Source organism: Callithrix jacchus, chromosome 10 (assembly GCF_049354715.1).
Source record: "Callithrix jacchus isolate 240 chromosome 10, calJac240_pri, whole genome shotgun sequence".
Lineage (NCBI taxonomy): Eukaryota > Metazoa > Chordata > Mammalia > Primates > Cebidae > Callithrix > Callithrix jacchus.
Window position 1 is genome coordinate 74,008,305 of NC_133511.1, and position 24,442 is coordinate 74,032,746.

General features: G+C 41.8%; 1 protein-coding gene across 10 annotated transcripts in view; it reads right to left on the bottom strand.

The window, feature by feature from the left end:
* RIC3 (RIC3 acetylcholine receptor chaperone) overlaps positions 1 to 19,069 on the bottom strand; it is an 81,727-nt gene extending 62,658 nt beyond the window's left edge. For all 10 annotated transcript variants that reach the window (XR_013523288.1, XR_004731291.3, XM_035265705.3 and 7 more), the window contains exon 1: positions 18,910 to 19,069. Coding sequence is in view for 6 of the 10 variants with exons in the window: in XM_035265705.3 (XP_035121596.1) it covers positions 18,910 to 19,033 (124 nt within the window). In the remaining 4 variants the exon portion in view is untranslated. The remainder of the gene's footprint in view (positions 1 to 18,909) is intronic.
* Between the last annotated feature and the right edge of the window lie 5,373 nt (positions 19,070 to 24,442).

A 24,442-nucleotide genomic window follows, 5' to 3' on the forward strand; every position in this document is an offset into this window, starting at 1 on the left:
AATCCAGCCCAAAAGTACCTCTTCACACTACTTTCCCATTACGTACCACTCATCCAGCCAACTAGGGTTCACTGGGCTTTGAACCTGACTTTTACCTTCTTGCTTCTAAGCCTATGTTTATCCTACAATGGCTTTGCTTTCCTCTCTAACTTCACATATCTAAATCCAGCTAATCCTTCAAGGCCCAGGCCAAATACTGCCCCCACGCCCCCAGAGCATTTTCTCATGCCATTCCCCATGCCTGTAAAACACACTGCTTGAGCCTCTTTAATTGCACTTACCACACTTGGCCTTATTCAAGAGTTGTATTAATGTGTATTATAGCCTGTATTTAAATGAATTGGGAAACAAAAACAGGTAACATCTTCCACTAAGCACCATCTCTACCCGATTTTATCTGGTGCTGACTGAAACCTATATATCATATCTGAGAACAAGAAAAGCAGCCTCTAACATCCAAAAGTTGGCCTGATATTATCAGCTAGGCATTGATACTGCAATGAGCTTGCTTGGTACTCAAAGATAAGTTGTGGTGTTCTCCTGTTACACATAAGCAATTTCAGAACACCAGATTTAGACAAGGCTATTCTGTGATCATGATGGATCAAGAAAAAAGCAAGACCACTCTGTAATCTGTCTGAACACAAACAAAACATGAACACTGCCCAAGCCATACAAAATACCTAATATCCCCTAGTGCTGCGTAATATGAATGATGGGGCTTCTTTATCAATTACAGCTTTAGCCTTTCTCTAGTAGGCCCTCCCCTTAGATAAACTGTTAAGATACCAGTCATAGAATTTGCCTTACTTCCTGAAAGCATTTAATTCAGAGTAAAGCACCACATCCTTAAACCATCCTCCAGACCACCTAACAAAAACCCAAAACCTACGATGACCTTTTCTAACAGTGCCTTATTGAGACACCCCAAGATTTCCCATGGTGTGCATTCTCCCTTGCTGCAACAAGTAATACACTCAACTTGTTCAACTACAGGTATGTTCCTGGTGGCCTCTGGCTGGAAGACAAACTAAGAACTTCTTGAACAAAGGTCCAGTGTTTTATTTATGTTTGGGTCCCCCACAGGGCAGGCTCTGGATCTTGCATGCTATAATCTTTGCTGAACTGATCTGGATGAATTATACCGCAAGCGTTAACCATCAATAGAATCTCAAAATCCTGCCCAGTCACTTTTAGAGCTAAAAATAGTTTTTTACTTCATTATCCTGCCAGTGTTCAATTTCACAGTTTCAAGAATAGAAACTGGCAATTAGGATGACTGATCAAGCAAGGTGTTCCATACCCACTTACCTGTATGTTTCTAAACTTGAAAAAATGCCTAATTTTATATGCATTCATGGACTCTCAAATGGTCTATTGTTTTCTGTTCATTTCCATAATATACGAACAGGAAAATGACTCTTGGAAATCAAAATGACTTCCTAATCTCTCTGTCCTTGAACATTCCTTCAGAGTAGATTTCTGATGCTTCATTAGGGAAAATAAATGGTTAGCAACCAAAATAAGATCTCTGTCTTCAGGCACTTACATACCAATACATAAGAAGCTAGTTTAAGATAACAAAGAATTATGTATGTGCCTATGTGTCATATATGTATATGTGTATGTATACATATACACAGATATACGTATCTGTGTATTTTCACATCTCAGTGGGATTAAGACTCAGTGGGACACGACTTACTTGAGGAGAACATCATGACAAAGGGTCTGTGCTATTCCACAGGAACAGGGGCACTGGAGAGGGGCCACTAAGGAATTTTATCTATCTATCTATCTATCTATCTATCTATCTATTTATTTGAGACAGACTCTCGCTTTGTCACCCAGGCTGGGGTGCAGTGGCACAATCTCGGCTCACTGCAACCTTCGCCTCCTGGGTTCAATTTCTGCCTCAGCCTCCCGAGTAGCTGGGACTACAGGTGCATGCCACCACACCCAGCTAATTTTTGTATTTTTAGTAGAGACGGGGTTTTACCATATTGGCCAGGCTGGTCTTGAACTACTAACCTTGCGATCTGCCTGCCTCGGCCTCCCAAAGTGTTGGAATTACAGGCATGAGCCACCATGCCTGGTCAGGAACCCTACTTATAAGCATTCAGGCAGGGTCAGCAGGAGAGATGCCCAGATACAGTGTTACTGTGGGAACACCGAAGGAACACCAAAGGTTCCTAGCCAAGTAGAAGTAGTAGATAGGACTCTCTTGAGGCCATCTCTAGCACAGAGTGGTACACTGTCATCCTGGTGGACTTCGACTACCCTGGAACCTATTCAAACTCTCATTAGGCTAACAATGAAACTACTGACAAGTTCTTGACCAAGTGTGCTGACATTTTTATGTTCCATAGATATGCAGGGAGAGCAGAGGAACTGCTACTCTGACCAAAGAAGAAACTGGTTGACGAAATGAAAGGGTAACCTCAGGAGAAAGACACTTTAGTGTTTTTGACATAAAGTAGGAATCGTGTAGCACAAGCTCTAGGAAGCCAGCATTAAGAAGATTTTTGTTTTGTGTTTTGAGATGGAGTCTCACTCTGTCACCCAGGCTGGAGGGAGCTCACTGCCTCCCAGGTTCAAAAGATTCTCCTGCCTCAGCCTCTCAAGTAGCTGGGACCACAGACATGCAACACCTCGCCTAGATAATTTTTGGATTTTTAGTAGAGACAGGGTTTTGCCATGTTGGCCAGGCTGGTCTTGAGCTCCTGACCTCAGGTGATCTGTCTGCCTCAGCCTCCCAAAGTGTTAGGATTATAGGTGTGAGCCACCGTGCCTGGCCCAGAGTTAAGAAGTTTTGAAAACAGACATAAAGCCGTAGAATGAGACCCTCTCTGAGGGGAAAGCCCTTAAAATGCATTTCTATATGGGCACTTCAAAAATTCTCAAGCAGGTAGGAACAACGAGGAAAAAAAAGTAGATGTGCAGGACAGTAAAGATGAAAAGACAGGCACTAGGCAATCAGCATGAAAGAGTGGCAAGACTCAGAAGAGTGACACGAGGAGGCCAAGGCCCAAAATAAATGCAGATTTACAAAAAGACTAGCAAAACCCAAAGGGGTATTTTTAGTGATGTTTAGAGAAAAAAGGCAATTTGCCTTAGGATAAAATATAATGCTGAGAAAACAGAACTTGCCAACTTCCATTTTGCTTCTACATCCAAGGGGATAAATTTTTGGTTCAGTCGAGAATTAATAATCCTAAGGACAAAAGTCAAGTCCCAGAGGAGGATAAATTCAAGCCTATTCACTAAGTAATTTCTATCAAGAGAACTGGATAAACTTGCAAATAAGGTCACCGAACTAAAGAAAAATTTAAGAAATTATGTTGGTAAAAAGTGAAATCTTAAAAGAATTAAGAGGGAGAACTACTGTTCCAGTCTGCAGAAGGTACAAAGTGGATGACAAACTCAACAAACTATAAAGAAGCGAACATGTTATAACTCTTGGGCTAGATTCTAAACAGGATTCTTCCTTTTTTTTTTTTTAATGGATGTGGAAAAGAAGAGAACGTACTTTTGTCTGATTATAAAAGAAATGCAGGGCCGGGCGCGGTGGCTCACGCCTGTAATCCCAGCACTTTGGGAGGCCGAGGCGGGTGGATCACAAGGTCAAGAGATTGAGATCATCCAGGTCAACATGGTGAAACCCCGTCTCTACTAAAAATACAAAAAATTAGCTGGGCATGGTGGCGCGTGCCTGTAATCCCAGCTACTTAGGAGGCCGAGGCAGGAGAATTGCCTGAGCCCAGGAGGAGGAGGTTGCGGTGAGCCGAGATTGCGCCATTGCACTCCAGCCTGGGTAACAAGAGCGAAACTCCATCTCAAAAAATAAAAATACGGTGGCTCAAGCCTGTAATCCCAGCACTTTGGGAGGCCGAGGCGGGTGGATCACGAGGTCAACAGATCGAGACCATCCTGGTCAACATGGTGAAACCCCGTGTCTACTAAAAATTACAAAAAATTAGCTGGGCACAGTGGCGCGTGCCTGTAATCCCGGCTACTCAGGAGGCTGAGGCAGGAGAATTGCCTGAACCCAGGGGGCGGAGGTTGCGGTGAGCCGAGACTGCGCCATTGCACTCCAGCCTGAGTAACAAGAGCGAAACTCCGTCTCAAAAAAATAAATAAATAAATAAATAAAATAAAAATAAAAAATAAAAATTAAAAAAAATAAAAAAATAAAAGAAATGCATACCTATGGAAAATTAAGAAAGTACACAAGAAGTTAAAGAATAACAATCCCTCATAATTACATGATCTAGAAATAACCACTGTTAAAATGTTGACATCTTTCTAGTGAATATATATCTTTACTTTTCACTTGTATCATACAATGTTCCATGAAAACTTCATGAATATAAATTACTGAATTCATAATAGTCTATCACATGGATGCATGATCATTTATGTAATCGTAATGAATGAAATAATAAGGTAATGGCTTACAAATGCTAATAGAGGAAGTAATGATCCCTAGGAGCCAGCACTCATTAATTAACTCATTCTTTTACTCGTTCAATAAATATTTATTGTCTACTTACATGCAGGCCTCTTCTAAAGCTGGACACACAGCCATGAACACAACAAATATAAATCCTTATCCTCACGAAGCCTCCTTTCTAAGTCGGAAAAGAGACAGTAAACAAGAAAGTGATAAATACTAAGGAGAAAAAATAAGGCAGGGAGAAAGGGTAAGACTGTGTTGGAAGTTAAGGTTTCAGCTGAAATGGCCAGAGAAGGCATCGGGAAATGTCATTTGAGAGAAAACATGAAGACGAAGGAAAAGGCACATGGATATCTAAAAGAAGAGCATTTCAAGCAATGGAAACAGCAAATGCAAAGGCACTGAGGTGGGAGTAGGCTTGCATATTCAAAGATCAGTAAGGAGGCAGCCAGTGTGGCCACAACAAAGTGAAAAAGATGGAAAAATAGAAGCAAATGGGGAAGAGGATTATATAGGGCCTTTGGGATCATGTATAGACTACTTGTTCATCTGAGCCAGGAAGCCACTGGAGAGTTTTGAGGAGGGGAGAGACGTGAGTTGACTTAAGCTTTAACATGATACTATGGCTGCTGTATTGAGAATAGACTGAAGTGAGGAAGGAAGAAGCAGGCAAACCAGGGTGACAGAATAAGATGGAATAGAGCAAACAAATAGCCATCTGGTTGAATGACCCTAAACAAAAGGTTTCCATGAATAGACTGGTGTGATGCTAAAAGCAGTTTTAAATGACTAATACATTAAAAAAAATAATTTGACCTATCAAGAAAACATGCTGAGGCTGGGCATGGTGGCTCATGCCTGTAATTTCAGTACTTTGGGAGGCCAAGGTAGGAGGATCCTCTGAGGTCAGGAGTTCGAGACCAGTCTGGCCAACATGGTGAAATCCTGCCTCTATTAAAAATACAAAAAAATTAGCCAGGCATGGTGGTGGGTGCCTGCAATGCCAGCTACTCAGGAGGCTGAAGCAGGAGAATCTCCTGAACCTGGGAGGCAGAGGTTGCAGTGACCTGAGATCGTGCCACTGCACTCCAGCCTGAATGACAGAGACTCAGAGACTCCAAGATCGTGCCACTGCACTCCAGCTCAAGACTCCATCTCAGAAAAACGAAACAAAACGAAAACAAACAAAAAGAGGAAACATGCTGATCATAATCAAATGTAAAATTGTAAAAAAAAAAAAAAAGAAAGGAAGAAAAAAGAAAACATTGTGGGAAAAATCTGAACACCAATTAGCTATTTAATGACATTAAAGAAGTATTGGTTTTTTAGGTGTGATAATGGTATTGTGGCTACATTTCAATAAGAATCCATTTTTAGAGATGTAGGACTGAAGCATTTAAGGATGAAATAATCCAATGTTTAGGATTTGCTTCAAAATCATCAGTGAATGGAGGGGAAAGTGGGTGGGGATACCTCGGATACAAGACCACATATTGATGGTCGCTAAAGTAGGGTGATGTGGATTCATTTTACTACTCTCTCAACTTATGTTCGAAAATGTCTTTGGCAGGGTGCAGTGGCTCATGCCTGTAATCCCAGCGCTTTGGGAGGCCGAGGTAGGTGGATCACCTGAGGTCAGGAGTTCAAGACCAGCCAGGCCATCATGGTGAAACCCCGTCTTTAAAAAAAAAAAATAGAAAATGTCTTTAACAAAAAGTTTTTTTTAAATCAAGAATGGCACACACCTAAGAAATGGCAAACAAATACGTGAAATGAAACAATGAATGCTCCGAAAAAATTTCAAGAGCTAGAATTCTTGGCCATATTAAACAGATAAAATGCAATAGCGAAAACTACAAAGTCCTATATTTGGTTCCAAAGCATCAAGTGAACAGTAGAAAAATGAACAAAACCTAGATGAACAGCTCCTATTAAAAATAAAAAAGGCTTAGAATTATAATATACAGCAAAGACAGCAAGTAAAATGCTAAAAACTAAAGCAATCCTCAGAAAGCATTAAGTATAGAATTAAAAAAAAAAGAGAAGGGTGCAGGGAAACAATAGATCGTTCTTTCATGAACTGTCTTAGATGTGCAGTTATCTGCAGTTCTAAGAGCCTCTTCTAAGAGGGCTGTGTTCAAATACTTGCAACTAGGTCATACCAGGAATGAATGAGGGAGCTAGGGATATTAACACAGGAAAGAAGACTGAAGAAAGGGACATAATACTACTTTTCCAATTCCTGAATTAATCATCTTATACCTGTAAACCAAAAAGTATCTGGGACAGACCTCAATCAATTTAGAAGTTCATTTTGCCAACATTAAGGAAACACCCAGGAGAGAGTTCTGTGTCTTTCTCCAAAGATGATTTTGAGGGCTTCAATATTTCAAGGGGAAAAGTGAGCTGGAGGGGAAAGAAAGGTATGGTAATCCATATGTTGCAAGAGAAAAGGAGCAAGAGAAAAGGTAGGGGAATAGTCAATTGTGTATTCATCTGGTGCTCAGTAAATAGGCATTTTGCATAACATAAGGTGAACCTACAGTAGCGACCTGTGCAGATATTTAATCTTTTATCTGTAGCTACCTGCTTAGGAACAAAAGGAAAGGCAGTTTCTTGCATGACTCAGCTTTCAGCTTTATTTTTTCCTTTAGGCATAGTGAACTGGGGTCCCAAGGTTTTATTTTCCTTTCACGCACCTTTAATCTACTTTTCCTCCATTCTTACTTTGGCAAAGGATATCATCATCTATCCTTTCACCTAAACCTGAGAACAATCCAGATGTCTCCCTCTCCTTCACCTTCCAATTCTATTTTAAAATGCCTCTTAAAATTGTTCTCTTCCTTCCAATCTATCCATTGATAACCTTTCTGGCTCCAATATCCCTATTTCCCTTTGGGAACTCCTCTCAGCTCCAGAGTGGGCTCATCAGCCTATTCTTTCTATCCAAGGCACCACAAGTTAACTTAATTCAAGCCATTAATGTGAGTGGATATGTTTGCTGGAACTTCTGGGAAAGAATCTGGAGAGTGGGGTTGGAAGGTGAGAGTGAAAGAGGACTTAAAAGAAGCCTGGAGCTGTGCCCAGCAACGTGCTGCATTCCCAGTACTTAAGAGGCTGATGTGGGACAATGACTTGAGGCCAGGAGTTCCAGGCCAGCTCTACATACATACATATATACATACATATATCAATGAGGCACTCTCACTTTCTCTGGGCAATGAATGACATGAGAGGAGGTAATGTCTGAAACTGTTGCAACCACTGTTACTACCCTGAGGGAGCAGCCAGAGTACAGAACCAACTTCGGAATGAACCCAGAGTATAAAGAACAGAAAATAAGAGCTGGAGCCCGATGTGACAACTGAGAGTCTCTGGATCATACCACACTGGAAGACAGTTCTAACACAGGGTCTTTTCATTTACACAAGTCAATACGTTCTCTTTCTGTCTTAAGACAAGTCAAGCTGACTTTTCTGTCACTTCTAACAAGCATCCTAACAGATGAACCCAATGACATTGACTTGGTGATGCTCATGGTGTCTCAACTGGATGACCACAACAATTTTCTCCCTGAAGAAATCCTCACAATGTAGTGTCTACACTGCTGCCAGGCTGTCCTTTCTAAAACCACATTAAATGTTTCTCTTCTACTTACATACTTAATAATGCCTCATCTTCCTTTAGAATAAAACCCAAACTCCTTAAGTATAATAGAAAAAAACCTTCACGATTTGGCCCATGCCAACTTCTCTGGAGTCTTCTCTCACACTCTATGGATATTTCAAGGCTCTATATTTCTTTTTTTTTTTTTCTTTTTTTGAGACAGAGTCTTGCTCTGTCACCCAGGCTAGAGTACAGTGGCGTGATCTCAGCTCACTGCAACCTCCATCTCCCAGGTTTAAGCGATTCTCCTGCTTCAGCCTCCCAAGTAGCTGGAATTACAGGGGCACACCACCAAACCTGGCAAATCTTTATATTTTTAGTAGAGACAGGGTTTTTCCATGTTGGCCAGGCTGGTCTGAAACTCCTGGTCTCAAGGAATCTGCCTGCCTGGGCCTTCCCAAGTGCTGGGATTGTACCGACAGGAGCCACTGTACCTGGTCCTAATGCCCTTTGTTTCTTTGCTCTGTGTTTCTTCTCTCTACAATGCCTTTTTCATCTGGAAGATTTAAAAAACAAAACAAAACATTTTAAGAGTTTCCTCCTCAATTTAGCCAAGAAAGGCAAAGCTGGATTAACATCTAAATTTCAATTAATGTAATATGCCACATCTATATATATAAAGGACAAAACACACATGATCATCTCAACATACATAGAAAAAAGTATTTTATAAAATTCAACACCCCTTCATAATGAAAAACACTCAACAAATATGAATAAAAGGGAACTTCCTCAACCTGATAAAAGGCATCTACAAAATGCCCCCAGATGACATTATATATACTGGTATGACAGCTTTCTTCTTAAGATCAAGGACAAGAAAGAATGTTTGCTCTTATCACTTCTATTCAACATTGTAGTAAAGGTTTCAGCTAGGGCAGTTAAGCAAAAAAAGTAAAGATAAAAATAAAAGGCATTCAGATTTAAAAAAAAAAGTAAAACTATATCTATATGCAGGTAACAAGTTCAGCAAGGTAACAAAAGACAGTATCAATATGCAAAAATTAATTGTCTATACACTAGAACAATCTGAAAACAAAATTTATAATAGCATCAAAGAATAAAATACTTTTGAATATATTTAACAAAATAAGACTTTCACACTAAAAATTACAACCTCCTTTAAAAGAGATTAAAGACCTAGATAAATAAAAAAGAAATCATGTGTTCACAGACTGAAAGCTTTAATATTGGTAAGATGGCAGTACTCCCCAAATTGCTTCACTTCATTCTATCAAAATCCCAGCTGGCATTTTTTTTTTTTTTTTTTTTTGGCAGAAACTAATGTGATAATCCTAAAATTCATATGGAAATGCTAGGTCACAGGACCCAGAATAGCCAAAACAATACTGAAAAAGAACAAAGTTGGAGGACACATTTCATGATTTCAAAACTTACAAAGCTACAATAATTAAGACAGCATGGTACTGGCATAAGAATAACCATATAGATTAATGTAATATAATTGGGAGCCCACAAATAAACTCTTACATTTAGAATCAACTGATTTGACATGGGTGCCAAAACAATTCAATGAGAATTTTGTCTTTTTAACAAATGATGCTAGGGCAACTATATATCCACATGAAGTTGGACTCCTACCTTACCCATATACACAAATTAATTAAAAGGGATCAAAGATTTAACTGCAGGAGCAAAAACTACAACACTTGAAAACAGGCAAAAATCTTCGTAACCTTGGATTTGGTAATTTGTCTCAGATATGACACCAAAAGCAGAAGAAACAAAAGAAAAAGGTAGATAAACTGGACTTCATCAATATTTAAAACTTTTCTTATTTAAAGGGCACCATCAAGAAAGTGAAGGTAATCACTGAATGGAAGAAAACATTTGCAAATCATGTATCTGATAACAGACCTGTACCAAGAATATACAAATAACTCTTAAACCCAACAATAAAAAGACAAGAGGCCAACTGTGGTGGCTCACACCTGTAATCCCACTGTTTCAGGAGGCCACGGTGGGAGGGTCACTTGAGGCCAGGAGTTCAAGACCAGCCTGGGCAAAACAGTGAGAGCCTCATCTCTGCAAAAAAATTTTAAAAATCAGCCAGGCATGGTAGCACCTACCTGTAGTCCTAGTTCTGGGAGACTGGGGGGGAGAATCACGTGAGCCCTGGAGTTTGGGGCTGCAGTGAGCAATGATGGCACCACTGCATTCCAGCCTGTGCACCAGAGTGAGACCCTGTCTCTCCAAAAACAAGGACAAGTAATCCAACTTTTAAAGTGGGTTAAAAGGACCTGAATAGACATTTTTCCGAAACAAGACATACAAATAGACAAACAGTGAATATACACACAAAAAAATGCTCAATGTCATTAATCATCAGGGAAATGCAAATAAAATCAAAATGAGATACCATTTCATTCCCACTAGGGTGGCTATAATCAAGAAGACAGGTAACAAACATGTATTGACAAGAAATCAGAAATCCTCTAGCACTGCTAGTGGTCATGTAAAATGGTACAGCTGCTTTGGAAAACAGTCTGGCAGTTCCTCAAAGGTTAAACATATAATAAACATACAACCTAGAAATTCCACACTTAGTTTCAGCCACACTGGAATGCTCACATTTTCCAAATGTCTGCGCTGAAGATAAATGAAATGAAAACATAAGTCTACACAAACATTTGTACACAGACATCAGTAGCAACATTATTCATAACAGCTAAAAGGTAAAAATTCAATGTCCATCAACTGATGAATGAATAAATGGAATGTGGTATATCCACACAATGAAATATGATTCAGCCATAGTCCAGGCGTGGTGGCTCATGCCTATAATCCCAGCACTTTGGGAGGCCGAGGTAGATGTATCACAAAGTCAGGAGTTTGATATCAGCCTGGCTAATATGGTGAAACTCCGTCTCTACTAAAAATACAAAAATTAGCTGGGCATGGTGGCATGTGCCTGTAATCCCAACTCCTTTGGAGGCTGAGGCAGAAGAATCACTTGTACCTGGGAGGCAGAGGTTGCAGGAAGCCAAGATCTCACCCCTGCACTCCAGCCTGGTGACAGAATGAGAATCTGTCTCAAAATAATAATAATAATAATAATAATAAAGTATTCAGCCATAAAAAGAAATATTGCTACATGCTACAACATGGATGAACCTTGAAAACATTATGCTAGTTAAAAGACGTCAGCCACAAAAGTTTAGATACTGTATGATTCTGTTTACATGAGATGTCCAGAACAGGCAAACTTATAGAGACATAAAGTAGATCAGTGGTTGTCTAAGGCTGGAAATGGGGTGGGGCATTTGTGGGGTGATAGCTAAAAAGTATGGGGTTTCTTGAGGGGATGATGAAATATTCTAAAATTGATGTGGTGCTGACTGCACAACTCTGAATATACTAAAAACCAATAAATGATACATTTTAAGTGGGGAATTATATGATATGTAAATTAGATCACAAGAAAGCTGTTTTCCCAAAAAAATAAAAAATAAAAATAAACTTCCCTCCTCTATGCTCTATGAAACTCTTCTTCTTTTTTTTTTAAGGCAGGGTCTCACCCTGTTGCCCAGGCTGCAACACAATCACACCTCACTGTAGCCTTGACCTTCAGACCTCAAGCAATTCTCCCACCTCAGCCTACAGCATGACTTGGGCTACAGGTGCACACCACCATGCCCAGCTAACTGAAAAAAACATTTTTTGTTGAGACTGGGGTCTCATTATGCTGCCCAGGCTGGTCTCAAAGTCCTAGGCTCAAGCAATCCTCCCACCTCAGCCTCTCAAAGTGCTGGGATTACAGGCATGAGCAGCTGCAGCTGGTTATGAAACCCTTTTTTTTTCTTTGACACTGAGTCTCGCTCTGTCACCCAGGCCGAAATGCAGTGGGGCGATCTCGGCTCACTGTCACCTCTACCTCCTGGGTTCAAGCAATTCTTCTGCCTCAGTTTCCTAAGTAGCTGGGACTACAGGTGTGTGCCAACACGCCTGGCTAATTTTTTGTATTTTTAGTAGAGATGGGGTTTCACTGTGTTAGCCAGGATGGTCTTGATCTCCTGACCTCGTGATCCACCTGCCTTGGCCTGCCAAAGTGCTGGGATTACAGGCATTAGCCACTGCGCCCAGCCTGAAACCCTTCTTAAGTCTTAACACTGACCATTGCATACATGTTTACATTGTTCCCTGTGCAGACCTGAGTTAACACTCTTGGATTTGTCTGTTTTCCTTTACTATGGATTTGGCTCATTTTTTCTCGGAATACACAGTATCTGTAGACTGTGTGCATAGTATGTGATACACTACATCATAAATATTTGTTTAAAGACTATCTTAAAGGCTCTCATGTGGAAAGGGAACTGTGCTTGTTTCATGCACATCCATGAGCAAAAATGGAAGACATAATGACATGTATTTTTAAGAATTTTCAAATACTCAGGGTTATTTCTTTCTTCAAAGCAGGGATTTCTGGGTTCTGTGAATTCTCTGAATTGATGCTGAAATTCTAACTTATTTACAAAGGACATGTACATTTTTCTAGAGAGAAAAGACTGTTTTAGGCTGAGTGCAGTGGCTCAACCTGTAATCCTAGCACTTTGGAAGGTGAGGCAGAAGGATCACTTGAGCCCATGAATTTGACACCAGCCTGAGCAATATAATGAGACCCCCATCTCTACAAAAAACAATTTTTTTTTAATTAGCCAGGTGTGGTGGCATGTACCTGTAGTCCCAGCCACTTGGGAGGCTGAGAAGGATCAGTTGAACCCTGAAGTAGAGGCTGCAATGAGCTTGTGTTCATGACTCTATACTCCAGCCTGGGTGACAGAGTGAGACCCAGGGAAAGGGAAAGAGGGCAAGAAAGAGAAGAAGATATGAAAGGAGGGAGGAAGAGAAGGAGGGAGGGGAAAGAAGGAAAGAAGAAAAGGAAGAAAAGAAAGAGAGAGAAGGAAGAGAAGAGAAAGAAAGAAAAAAGAATATAGCTTTAGAAAGAAAGAAAGAAAGAAAATAGCTTTTATCAGATTCTCAAAGGGGTATGTAACCCCAAAATAGGATTCATTGCTGCAAGTTTCAGTTACTGGAATATATCATTCAAGGTAAGTTTTTTTTTCCTAGGTTATACAACTTCGGCACCTTCTCTTTCCCAAAAACAGAATTTACAATATTAGTAGCTTAATAATCTTAAAGTATTTATTGACTGCCCATTATATACCAAGTACTAAAGAAATAGTGGTAGGACAGATCCAAGACGGCTGATTAGGTGCAGTTCAGGATTGCAGCTCCCAGCGAAAGTACAGAGGGTGAGTGGACCCCACATTTCCAGACAGATTTTCATTGCCCAGAGACCAGGAGATTCCCAGGCAGAGGAGTCCTACAGGTCACCAGCACGGCTGTTTTGGCCAGCGCAGCAGGTCTCTGCATGAAATACACAGGTCCAGGCGCTGTTTTAGCTGGAGACTGCAGCTCCTGGGAGACAGAGTTGCCCATTCAACTGATAAAAAAAGGGGACTGAAACAGGGAGCCAGGCCAGGAGATTCCCGGGCAAAAAAGCGCCACGAATCTCAGCACAGCTATTTCAGCTGGCGCAGTGGGTCGCCGCACAGGAAATCACACAGATCCTGGTGCCTTTTCAACAGGCGACTGGAACACCTGGGAGACAGAGTTGCCTGTTCAACTGAAAAAATAAAAGGAGTCTGAGGCAGGGAGCCAGGTGACCAGGCTCAGCTGGTCCCACTCCCACAAAAAAACAGCAATCAAAATTGCTCTGGATTGAGAGTTTCACAGCAAGCACAGCTGAAACCGGGACGGTCCAGCTCTGTGGGGAAGGGTGTCCGCCATTACCGAGGCAGTCCACCACTATGGAGGTAGTTTGCCATTGCTGAGGCAGCCTGCCATTACAGAGAGAGTCAGCCAGTACAGAGATGGGCTGCCATTGCCGAGGCAGTTCTAACTATACCGGTATAAACAGGACTGCAGGGAAGTTCACATGGCAGCTGGGCAGAGCCCACAGCAGCTCAGCAAAGCCTCTGCAGGCAGACTGTGACTAGGTTGCCTCCTTGCTGGGCAGGGAAGCCCTGAAAAAAGGCAGCAGCATGACAGAAACTTATAAATAAAGCCTTAACCCCCTGGGACAGAGCACCTGGGGTAAAAAAAAAAGGTGTTTATGAGTTCTGCTGCAGCAGACTTAAACGTACCTACCCAGCAGCTCTGAATGAACAATGGAGCCCACAGCTCAGCACTTGAGCTCCTAAAGAACAGACTGTCTCCTCAAGCAGCTCCATGACCCCTGTATATCCAAAGAGTCATCTCATAAAGCAGAGCTCAGACTGACCAATCTGGCAGGTATCCTTCTGGGACAAAGATAGCAGAAGAAGAAACTGGCAGCAACCCTTACTGTTCTGCAGCCACTGCAGTTGATCCCCAGGCAAGCAGGGCCTGGAGTGAACCTCAGCAGTCTTACAGCAGAGAGGCCTGACTATTAGAAGGAAAACTAAGAAACAGAAAGAAATAACTTCATCATCAACAAACTGAATGTCCACTCAGAGACCCAATCTGAGTCAACAACTACAAAGACGACAGGTGGATAAATCCACAAAGATGGGAAGAAACCAGCGCAAAAAGGATGAAAACACCCGAAACCAGAACACCTCTCCTCCTACAAGGGATCACAACTCCTCACCAGCAAGGGAACAAGGCTAGATGGAGAATGAGTATGATGAATTGACAGAAACAGGCTTCAAAAGGTGGGTAATAAGAAACTTCATAGAGTATTGGAAGTTCTAGCCAGAGCAATCAGGCAAAAAAAAAAAAGACAAGAAAGAAAGGGTATTCAAATAGAAAAGGAGGAAGTCAAATTGTCTCTATTTGCAGAAGACATGATTGTATATTTAGAAGACCCCATCGTCTCAGCCCAAAATCTCTTAAAACTGATAAGCAACTTCAACAAAGTCTCAGGATACAAAATCAATGTGCAAAAATCACAAGCATTCCTATATACCAATAACAGACTTAGAGCCAAATCAAGAACAAACTGCCATTCACAATTGCTACAAAGAGAATAAAATACCTAGGAATACAACTAACAAGGAACGTAAAGGACCTCTTCAAGTAGAGCTACAAACCACTGCTCAGTGAAAGAGAGGACACAAACAGAGACATATTCCATGCTCATGGTTAGGAAGAATCAGTATCGTGAAAATGGCCATACTGCCCAAAGTAATTTACAGATTCAATGCTATCCCCATCAAGCTACCAATAACCTTCTTCATAGAACTGGAAAAAACCACCTTAAATTTCATATGGAACCAAAAAGAGACTGCATAGCCAAGTCAATTCTAAGCAAAAAAAGAAAAGAACAAAGCGGGAGGTACCATACTACTGGACTTCAAACTATACTGCAAGGCTACAGTAATCAAAACAGCATGGTACTGGTAACAAAACAGAGATATATACCAATGGAACAAAACAGAGGCCTCGGAGACAACACCACACATCTACAACCATCTGATCTCTGACAAACCTGACAGAAACAAGCAATGGGGAAAGGATCCCCTGTTTAACAAATGGTGTTGGGAAAACTGGCTACCCATGTGCAGAAAGCAGAAACTGGACCCCTTCCTGACACCTTACACTAAAATTAACTCCAGATGGATTAAAGACTTAAACAAAATACCTAATACCATAAAAACTCTAGAAGAAAATCTAGGAAAACCCATTCAGGACATAGGCATAGGCAAACACTTGATGACCAAAACACCAAAAGCATTGACAACACCAAAATAGACAAATGGGACCTAATCAAACTCCACAGCTTCTGCACAGCAAAAGAAACAGTCATTAGAGTGAATCAGCAACCAACAGAATGGGAAAAAATTTTTGCAATCTACCCATCTGACAAAGGGCTGACAGCCAGAATCTACAAAGAACTAAAACAGATTTACAAGAAAAAGACAAGCCCATTCAAAAGTGGGTGAGGGATATGAACAGACACTTTACAAATGAAGACATACATGAGGCCAACAAACACATGAAAAAATGCTCATCATCACTGGTCATTATAGAAATGCAAATCAAAACTACATTGAGATACCATCTCACGCCAGTTAGAATGGTGATCATTAAAAAATCTGGAGACAGCAGATGCTGGAGAGGATGTGGAGAAACAGGAACACTTTTACACTGCTGGTGGGAGTGTAAATTAGTTCAATCATTGTGGAAGACAGTGTGGTGATTCCTAGAATCCTAGTGTGGCAAGGACCTAGAAATAGAAATTCCATTTGACCTAGCAATCCCATTACTGGGTATATGTCCAAAGGATTATAAATCGTTCTGTTATAAGGACACATGCACATGAATGTTCATTGCAGCACTGTTTACAATAGCAAAGACCTGGAACCAACCCAAATGCCCATCAATGATAGACTGGACAGGGAAAATGTGGCACATATACACCATGGAATACTATGCAGCCATAAAAAACGATGAGTTTGTGTCCTTTGTAGGGACATGGATGAACTGGAAACCATCATTCTCAGCAAACTGACACAAGAACGGAAAATCAAACACCGCATGTTCTCACTTATAGATGGGTGTTAACAAGAACACATGGACACAGAGAGGGAGCATCACACTGGGGTCTACTGGGGGGGAAATAGGGGACGGACAGCAGGGGGTGGCGAGTTGGGTGATGGGGAGGAAGGCAGCAAATCACACTGCCATGTGTGTACCTATGCAACAATCTTGCATATTCTTCACATGTACCCCAAAACCTAAAATGCAATAAAAAAGAATAAAAAATTAAAATAAAATAAAAAGAACAAGGAACAATGCTTAGAGAGGTGTTAAGGCTGTCAGTTATTCCAGCCAAGCTGCAGAAGATAGGGGATGAATCACAACCCTGCTTACACCTTGCAGCTTCACTATGTCAGTGGCAACAAACAATGAGTGCCTGTGCTTGCCTCTGCTCACATCATCTCCCTCCACCAACAGGCAAGATAATTACTCATATAAAGGCAGCAACTGTTGTGCAGTTGAAAGAGCCTGGTTGCAGTAACTGGTAATCTTGCAGACCGTAAAAATGGAGTTGAAGAAATAGCTGTACGTTGGCACCATTTATGCAGATATGTTTCCTACTTACATTATAAAAATAAATGAATAAATGAAAGTAGAAAAAAAAAAAGAAATAGTGGTAAGCAAGACAAAGTCCCTGCCCTTGCAAGCCTACATTCTAGAAGGTGGAGACAAACAATTAAACACTTAAGAATATTCCATATCATATAGTGATGCCTACCATGGAGAATATAAATCATGATAAAACAGGGAATGTTGGGAGAGGAAAGAATTATTTTAGTTAGGGTCATTAGGGGAAGTGTCTTTGAGGAGCTTTCGTTTGAGCAGAAATCTGAATGATGAGAAGGGCACGTAGGGAAAAGAACAGCACTTCAGCAATAAAGAGAACTGCAAGTACAAAGATCCTAAGGTGAGAATGCTGAATACCAATACTTGAGTTCTCACGGGAACAACACATGTCTAATCTCCACTCCACACTTTCTACAACGTTCAGAAGAGTGTCTCTAACTCACATTCAATAGTACTTGTTCAAGATTATTCACCACAATGGAAAGACAAGTTAAACAAACTGTTTTAGAAGAATCTTCAGTATTCAGGATCATCATGAATTTACTCTTCTTCAAGGGAGACAAATTAACAAAGTAGGTAAAAATCTTTGGGATTTTCAATAAGACAGAAAGAAAAAAAAAGAACAAATATGGAAAGATGTTTTAGAAGTCTCTTCCAGGTGGATAATCTTACAATCGTACAAGCATAAAGATTACCAGGCAAATTCTGTAAATAGAATTATCTGTGTTCAATCAGCCTTCCAACCCTAAAGCTTGGTGCTTTACATTTATAGTGTGTATGATGCTAAAAGAATGGAACTACAGCCAATGTGCATAAAGCAGAGGGAAGTGGATTAGAGTTCAAAAGGAGCTGTCCAGCAATCAACAGTTTGAATACTGGAAGTGTTCAGACACTGTAAAACCATGTCTTAAAGACGTTACAAGGATAATTTACTGGAGAAAGTTACCAGTAGAATTTCATGACCTGTAGAGAATTGTTCTGGTTCCTCCTCACACCTTTCAGCACCATGCCTTTACATTCATTCTATAAAAGCCCCGGAGTTCAGCTAAGAGGATGAATTTTTAATCACCACATATATCATGCCAACAACAAAGAATTAACAGATAAATACTGCTTCAACAAGGGGAACGTAATAATTTGTTTCAGTAACTAAAACTGGGGTTATTAAAATCTTCAAGACATATTTTTAAAGGCACAAGAAGAGCCTGAAGCAGTGAGTGCCCAACACCAAATTGAAAGAACATAATGAATTAAGGTTTGCTGTACCAATTCCATTTGCCTTGATTTCGCACAAAGCGCGTCAGAAAGTACACGGTAACCCTAAAGGGGGAAACCCAGCTGGGAACCCTTGAATAGATGGTGACAAGATGAGTTAAGCCAGTGGGGGAAGAGAGAAGGGACTGCGCGTAAACGGGAGTGTGTGCAAGGCCACCTAAAGGATGCCCAGACATGCATACATTCCTGGCCTTTCCTGCAGCAGAACCAGCTAGGCCGCCGCCCGCAGACAACCACGGAACCATGGGGACGCCCTTCAAAGCCGTCTAGTCCGCCCTCTCCAGCCAGTTTGGTGGATATTTCGGCGAAGGCTGCAGACTCCCAGAGTCACCCCTCCCTCGAGCAGCGTTCTCCGTACTCGTTGGCGCCAGGCAGCTCAGAGTGAGCGGGCCTGCTCTTACCTTCAGGTGTCGGTGGCGGCTCCTGCCGCTTCCCGCGGGACAGGAAGGCCTTGGGCAGCAGTAGCGACAGAGCCAGGACGAGCCCAGAAGCCAGAGCGACTCTCTGCATTGTGGAGTACGCCATGACTGCTCACGGTGGCCGTGGGTGCAGACGCCAGCTGGAACCGGAACCGGAACCGCAACCACAGCACTGGCAGCCTCTCCCGACTCAACCGCGGGCGGTGCGGGCGACGCGAACGGCGGCGCGCGAGGGACAAGGTGCGCGAGGTGCCTGCGCTTTTACCTCCGCTGTCCGCAGCTGACCTGCTTCTCCCGCGTGGTAATTCGTCGCTGTAAATGGTACCCTCGCCTTCCCATTCATACTAACTAAAAGCTCCTCCTTCTCCCTCACTCTCCACGTTCATCTGTTATTGAGCCCTGTGCATTCTACCGCCTATACATCCGGCCGTCGTACCCAGATCTCCATCTTCACTTACCACCACTGCGTGCCACCCACCCGTAGACCACAACATCGAGTTCTTCTCATTTCCATGAACTCACTGTCTTCCAGCTTCCACTCATGCCCCTCGCATTCATTCTCCATCTGCAGCCAGAGGTGCTAAAACACAAGACTAATTCTCTCTCTCTACAGCTTAAAACCTTTTTTTTTTTTTTTTTTTTTTTTTGAGACGGAGTTTCGCTCTTGTTACCCAGGCTGGAGTGCAATGGCGCGATCTCGGCTCACCGCAACCTCCGCCTCCTGAGTTCAGGCAATTCTCCTGCCTCAGCCTCCCGAGTAGCTGGGATTACAGGCATGCGCCACCATGCCCAGCTAATTTTTTGTATGTTTAGTAGAGACGGGGTTTCACCATGTTGACCAGGATGGTCTCGATCTGTTGACCTCGTGATCCACCCGCCTCGGCCTCCCAAAGTGCTGGGATTACAGGTTTGAGCCACCGCGCCCGGCCTTTTAACTCTCCATTCCCTTCAGAACAATAGTCAAACTCCTGTGACCTCAACACCCTGCATGATCTGGTCTTACCAGTGCTCCTTCCAAACTGGGTGATGTGCTCTTTCTCTAGCATATTGCTTGTCTAAAGGGAAACTTTGCTCGTCCCGTTCCCACTGCCTAGAAAGTTCTTGACACCATCTCCACTTGTCAAAAACTTCTCTGAAGAACAGCTTAAAAACACTGTACCCCCAAACCTAAAACGCAATAATATATATATATAAACAAAACACCGCTGTCGTGAAACTTTTTCAGTCAGCCTCTCCTTCCTCTACAATCCCACCGGTCTTTGTTACTGTCTGCATTCATTCGTTTAACATTTTTGAGTTTTTACTATGTGTTAGACCCTCAACTTGGCTCTGCAGGGTCTGATGAATAAAATGGATTCTCTTTGTAGGGCAGATAATTATCTAAAAAAAAAAAAAAAATCAGGAAAGATTCTGGGCCCTGGAGCAGTCTGCACAACTGGTAGGAGGAAAAGTCAAGAAAACTCCTTTGAGAAGGTGAAATATGTGTTAGCTGTTGAAGAATGAGTAATTTACTAGGCAGACAGGTGGAATGGTTTAGAAAGATATTCCAGGAAAAAGGAGGCCAAGAAAACCAAGGCAAAGCTGGAAGCTTCCTGGTGTGTTCAGAAATGTATTGGTAATTCATTTTGGCGGGGTCATAGAATGGTGACAGGACATGAAGTGCACAAATACAGTGCACAGGAGATACATTGTGAAAAGCTTAGGTAGAACTTCCAGTTAAACATGGCATATGTAACATATGTATTTATCTTTGCTTTCCCGAGACAGTGCCCCAAAATGAAAATAAAGAAATAAAGTGTATAAACTACAAGACTAAATAGAATGATAGAAAATGTGACAGCAGATGAGAAATGTCAATTTTGTAAGATGCACACAACACTGTCCAATAGAAACATAATGCCAGCCACATATGTAATTTAAAATTTTTCAGTAGCCACGTTTGAAAAGTAAAAATAAGTAAAATTTATTTTAATAATATTTTATTTAAGCCAAGATATCAAAAACATCATTTCAAATTTTATCAGCACAATAGTGTGGCATATTAGCTGCTACATTAGATAGCGCAGGCGTAGAGCATAAAAAGTTAGATGCCTTGGAGGGAAAGCCTGTAGGAAATAAACTAATTTGCCCCTCAGAACCTGTGCTCTTAAGAATTGGAGGTACTGGGCTTCTTTAAAGCCAAGGGTGCAGAGTGGGGGTGAATGAAGGATTGGCTGGAAATCTGATTAAAAAGCAGTTGAGACTGGGTGTGGTGGCTCACACCTATAATCCCAGGGCTTTGGGAGGCCAAGGCTGGAGGATGGCTTCAGACAAGGAGTTCAAGACCAGCCTGGGCAACATAGTGAGAGCTCTAATCTCTACTAAAAGAATGTAAAAAAATTAAAAAATTAGCCAGGCATGGTGGTGTGCACCCATAGTCCCAACTACTCAGGAAGCTGAGGTGGGAAGATCACTTGAGCCCAAGAGTTTGAGGCTGCGTGAGCTATGATTGTGTGAAACCACAATTAATTGTGATATATAAGACAATAATACCTGAGGGAAGTCAGGAGGGGCACCCACTCCAGCCTGGGTGACAGAATGAGAACCTGTCTCTAACAAAAAAAATTGTTTAATTTTTTTTTTTTTAAGCAATGGGTATCTTCTAAATCTCTTTCCTCAATTCATGCAGCCAGATGGGTGCCCCTACTGGCTTCACTCAAGCATTATTATCATTGATGTTATTAAAATCACTAAAAGTTAGAGTGCTGACTATGTTTTAGACATCTTACATATCATAATTAATCCTCCCAATAACTTTAAGAGGTAAGCAATATTATTATATACCTGTTTTACAGGTAAGAAAATGGATGCCCAGAAAACATAATTTACTTGCCAACAATTACACAGTAATACTGGAAGCTATGATTTGAACACAGGCATGCTTACTCAAGAACTTGCCCTCTTAGCTACCAGGTTTACTCTCTGGGGAGGTTTAGTCAGAAAAGCTTTGGACTCCTGGGCAATAGGTGCAGCTTAGGGAGCAGTTGACTAATGGGATGTGGTCTCTAAGAGGTACGGAGGAGTCTGGAATGACCCCCTCACACACACAAATTCTAGCTTGAGTGACTGGGTAGACATTGATTCTATATAACATGATTTTAAGAACAGAAGAATCAGGTTTGTGAGAGAGAGATGGAGTTCAGATTTTGACTAGTTGGAGTTCCATGAAATATCCAAGTAGAAATATCCAGTTGGATATATGACTCTGGAGCTCAGAAGAGATGTTTGGTGGAAGTCTTCAGCCCATCTATAATAAATGAAGCCAGGGAGAAGATGACATTAGTGAGAGTGTTCATGTAAAGTTATAAGAAGCCGCAATGGAAACCTAGATGACAACATTATGTTGAAGTTCCCATGTATGAGGACAGAAATGATGTGGGAAATAGTGATCCAAGTGCTAAAATCTTTAATGAATGTGGAGTTACTACAAGGTTGGAAGGTGACAGGAACAGAGGAAGTAATTAGAGCCAGACGACATGCTCTTCTAAGGAGCTGTGGTTTTTAAAGGAAGAAGGGGAAGAAGCAATTTGGAAGCAGCAAGGGAGAACAAGTTGGGAATCTATTCTATTCCCAGGCTTTGAGCTGTGGGATGAAAAATAACTCTTAGGGAGAACTGCAAGGGAAACAGAGCCCAGAGGCAACATCCTAGTTTCCATTAGAAGAAAGTTAAGAGAAACTTCAAAGAAGTCAAAGATACAGGATTTTTTCTGATGATAGATCTTGATTCTATACGGCACAGTAAGTGGAAGGTTTGGAACTTAGAGATGGGTAAGAGATGAAGTCAGAGTAAAATATGAAGTGAGCAGGGTGGAGATGAGTGGCCATGTGCAAATGGATGACCTGGAGGGCTTGGACTTTAGATGGTGGCCAAGACAAATGGGCAGAGGTCATGATCACATTAGTCCTGGAAGTGGCCAAGAGAAAGGTGAAAACACAAAGTTATAGTCCTGAGTATTTGGCTTGGAACATATTCATTGTTGCAGTCAGATGAGGTGTGGGCCCAGAAGACATGGGAGCCTCCTCAAGGCAGCGGAGCTGTTAGGCAGCTCATGGAGCTGGGACAGCTTGGAGTGGGACCTGGGATGGCTGCCTTCTCTGGTGGCTGGTGGTATAACATCAGAGCCAGAAGTGCACTAAAATTGAAGATCGTAGGGTTTAGGTTTTCCAATAAAGTATTGGTAGGGAGCCGAACACAGTGGCTTCTGCCTGTAATTCTAGCACTTTGGGAGGCCTGGGTGGGTGGATCATCTGAGGTCAGGAGTTCAAGACCTGCTGGCCAAGATGGTGAAACCCCATCTCTACTAAAAATACAAAAATGAGCCAGGCATGATGGTGCAGGCCTGTAATCCCAGCTACCCAGGAGGCTGAGGCAGGAGAATGGCTTGAACCCAGGAGGCAGAGATTGCAGTGAGCTGAAATGGCACCACTGTACTCCAACCTTGGCAACAGAGCAAGACTCTGTCTCAAAAAGAAGTAATGGTAGGGAATTCAGATCAGAAGTCTAATGGCTATAGGCTGTAGAAGGAGCAAATGACAAGGAAGTAGAGATACCAAATACAGCCCACTCTATAAGGAGCTGTCATGAAAAGAAGGGATAAAAGTTACAGTGATAACCTGAGGGTGACTTTTCTAAGGGAAGAGAAAAGCATGTTTATACATTTAGAAGAAAAATGTCAGAAAAGAGGAGAAGGAAAATGTAGAAGCAAAGGAGACCAATGTTGGAGCAAAGCCCTGATTGTGGAGCAGACATGGGGGCCAACACTGAGCCTCATGGCAGTAGGGATCAGCTTAAAGGAAAGGAGATGGAGTGGATTCAGGTGCTTATATTAATAAAAGGAGTGGTGTAGGGACAGAAAGTCAAGGGGTTTCATTTCTCATTGCCTCCATTTTCTTGGTAAAGGATGTGTTTGGGCCATTATCTGAGAAAGGACTCAGGGTGAGATGGGAAAGGACTTTTTGATTGTGGTGAAGGTTTGGAAATGGGCAAAGAGGTATTCAGGAATCACTCCAGCTTTGCACATGGTCTCCCTTTGGTGCTTAAATGCAACCAGGGATTTTCTGTTCTCTCCCTGGGGACTTAACAGTATCTTCTAAACAGTATATTCTGGGCTGGACTTGGCATTCCCAGGGAATCCTTTGAGACTGGTAGCCTTCAAGGGACCCATTCCAGAAGACTGAAGGTGGTCAGGGGAGAGACTGAGAGGCCCTTAGGGATCAGTTGTCAGTTGTGTCAATTCTCTTTTTATTAGACTAAAGGGAAAACTGAGGTCTACAAGGGGCAAAGATTTGCTGTCAATCGCCCAGATCATTCATGGCTGCACCAGGATTGAAACCCAGTTCTCCCAACTCCCAGAGGAGGATTCTCTACACCACCTCTGCTGTGTCTGCCAGTTCTTTTGGACAGCAAAGAGGAAATAGTCTTCAAAAACAATTGCTAAACCCTTCATTTGCTGAACTTAAGAAATCTGTTTATTCC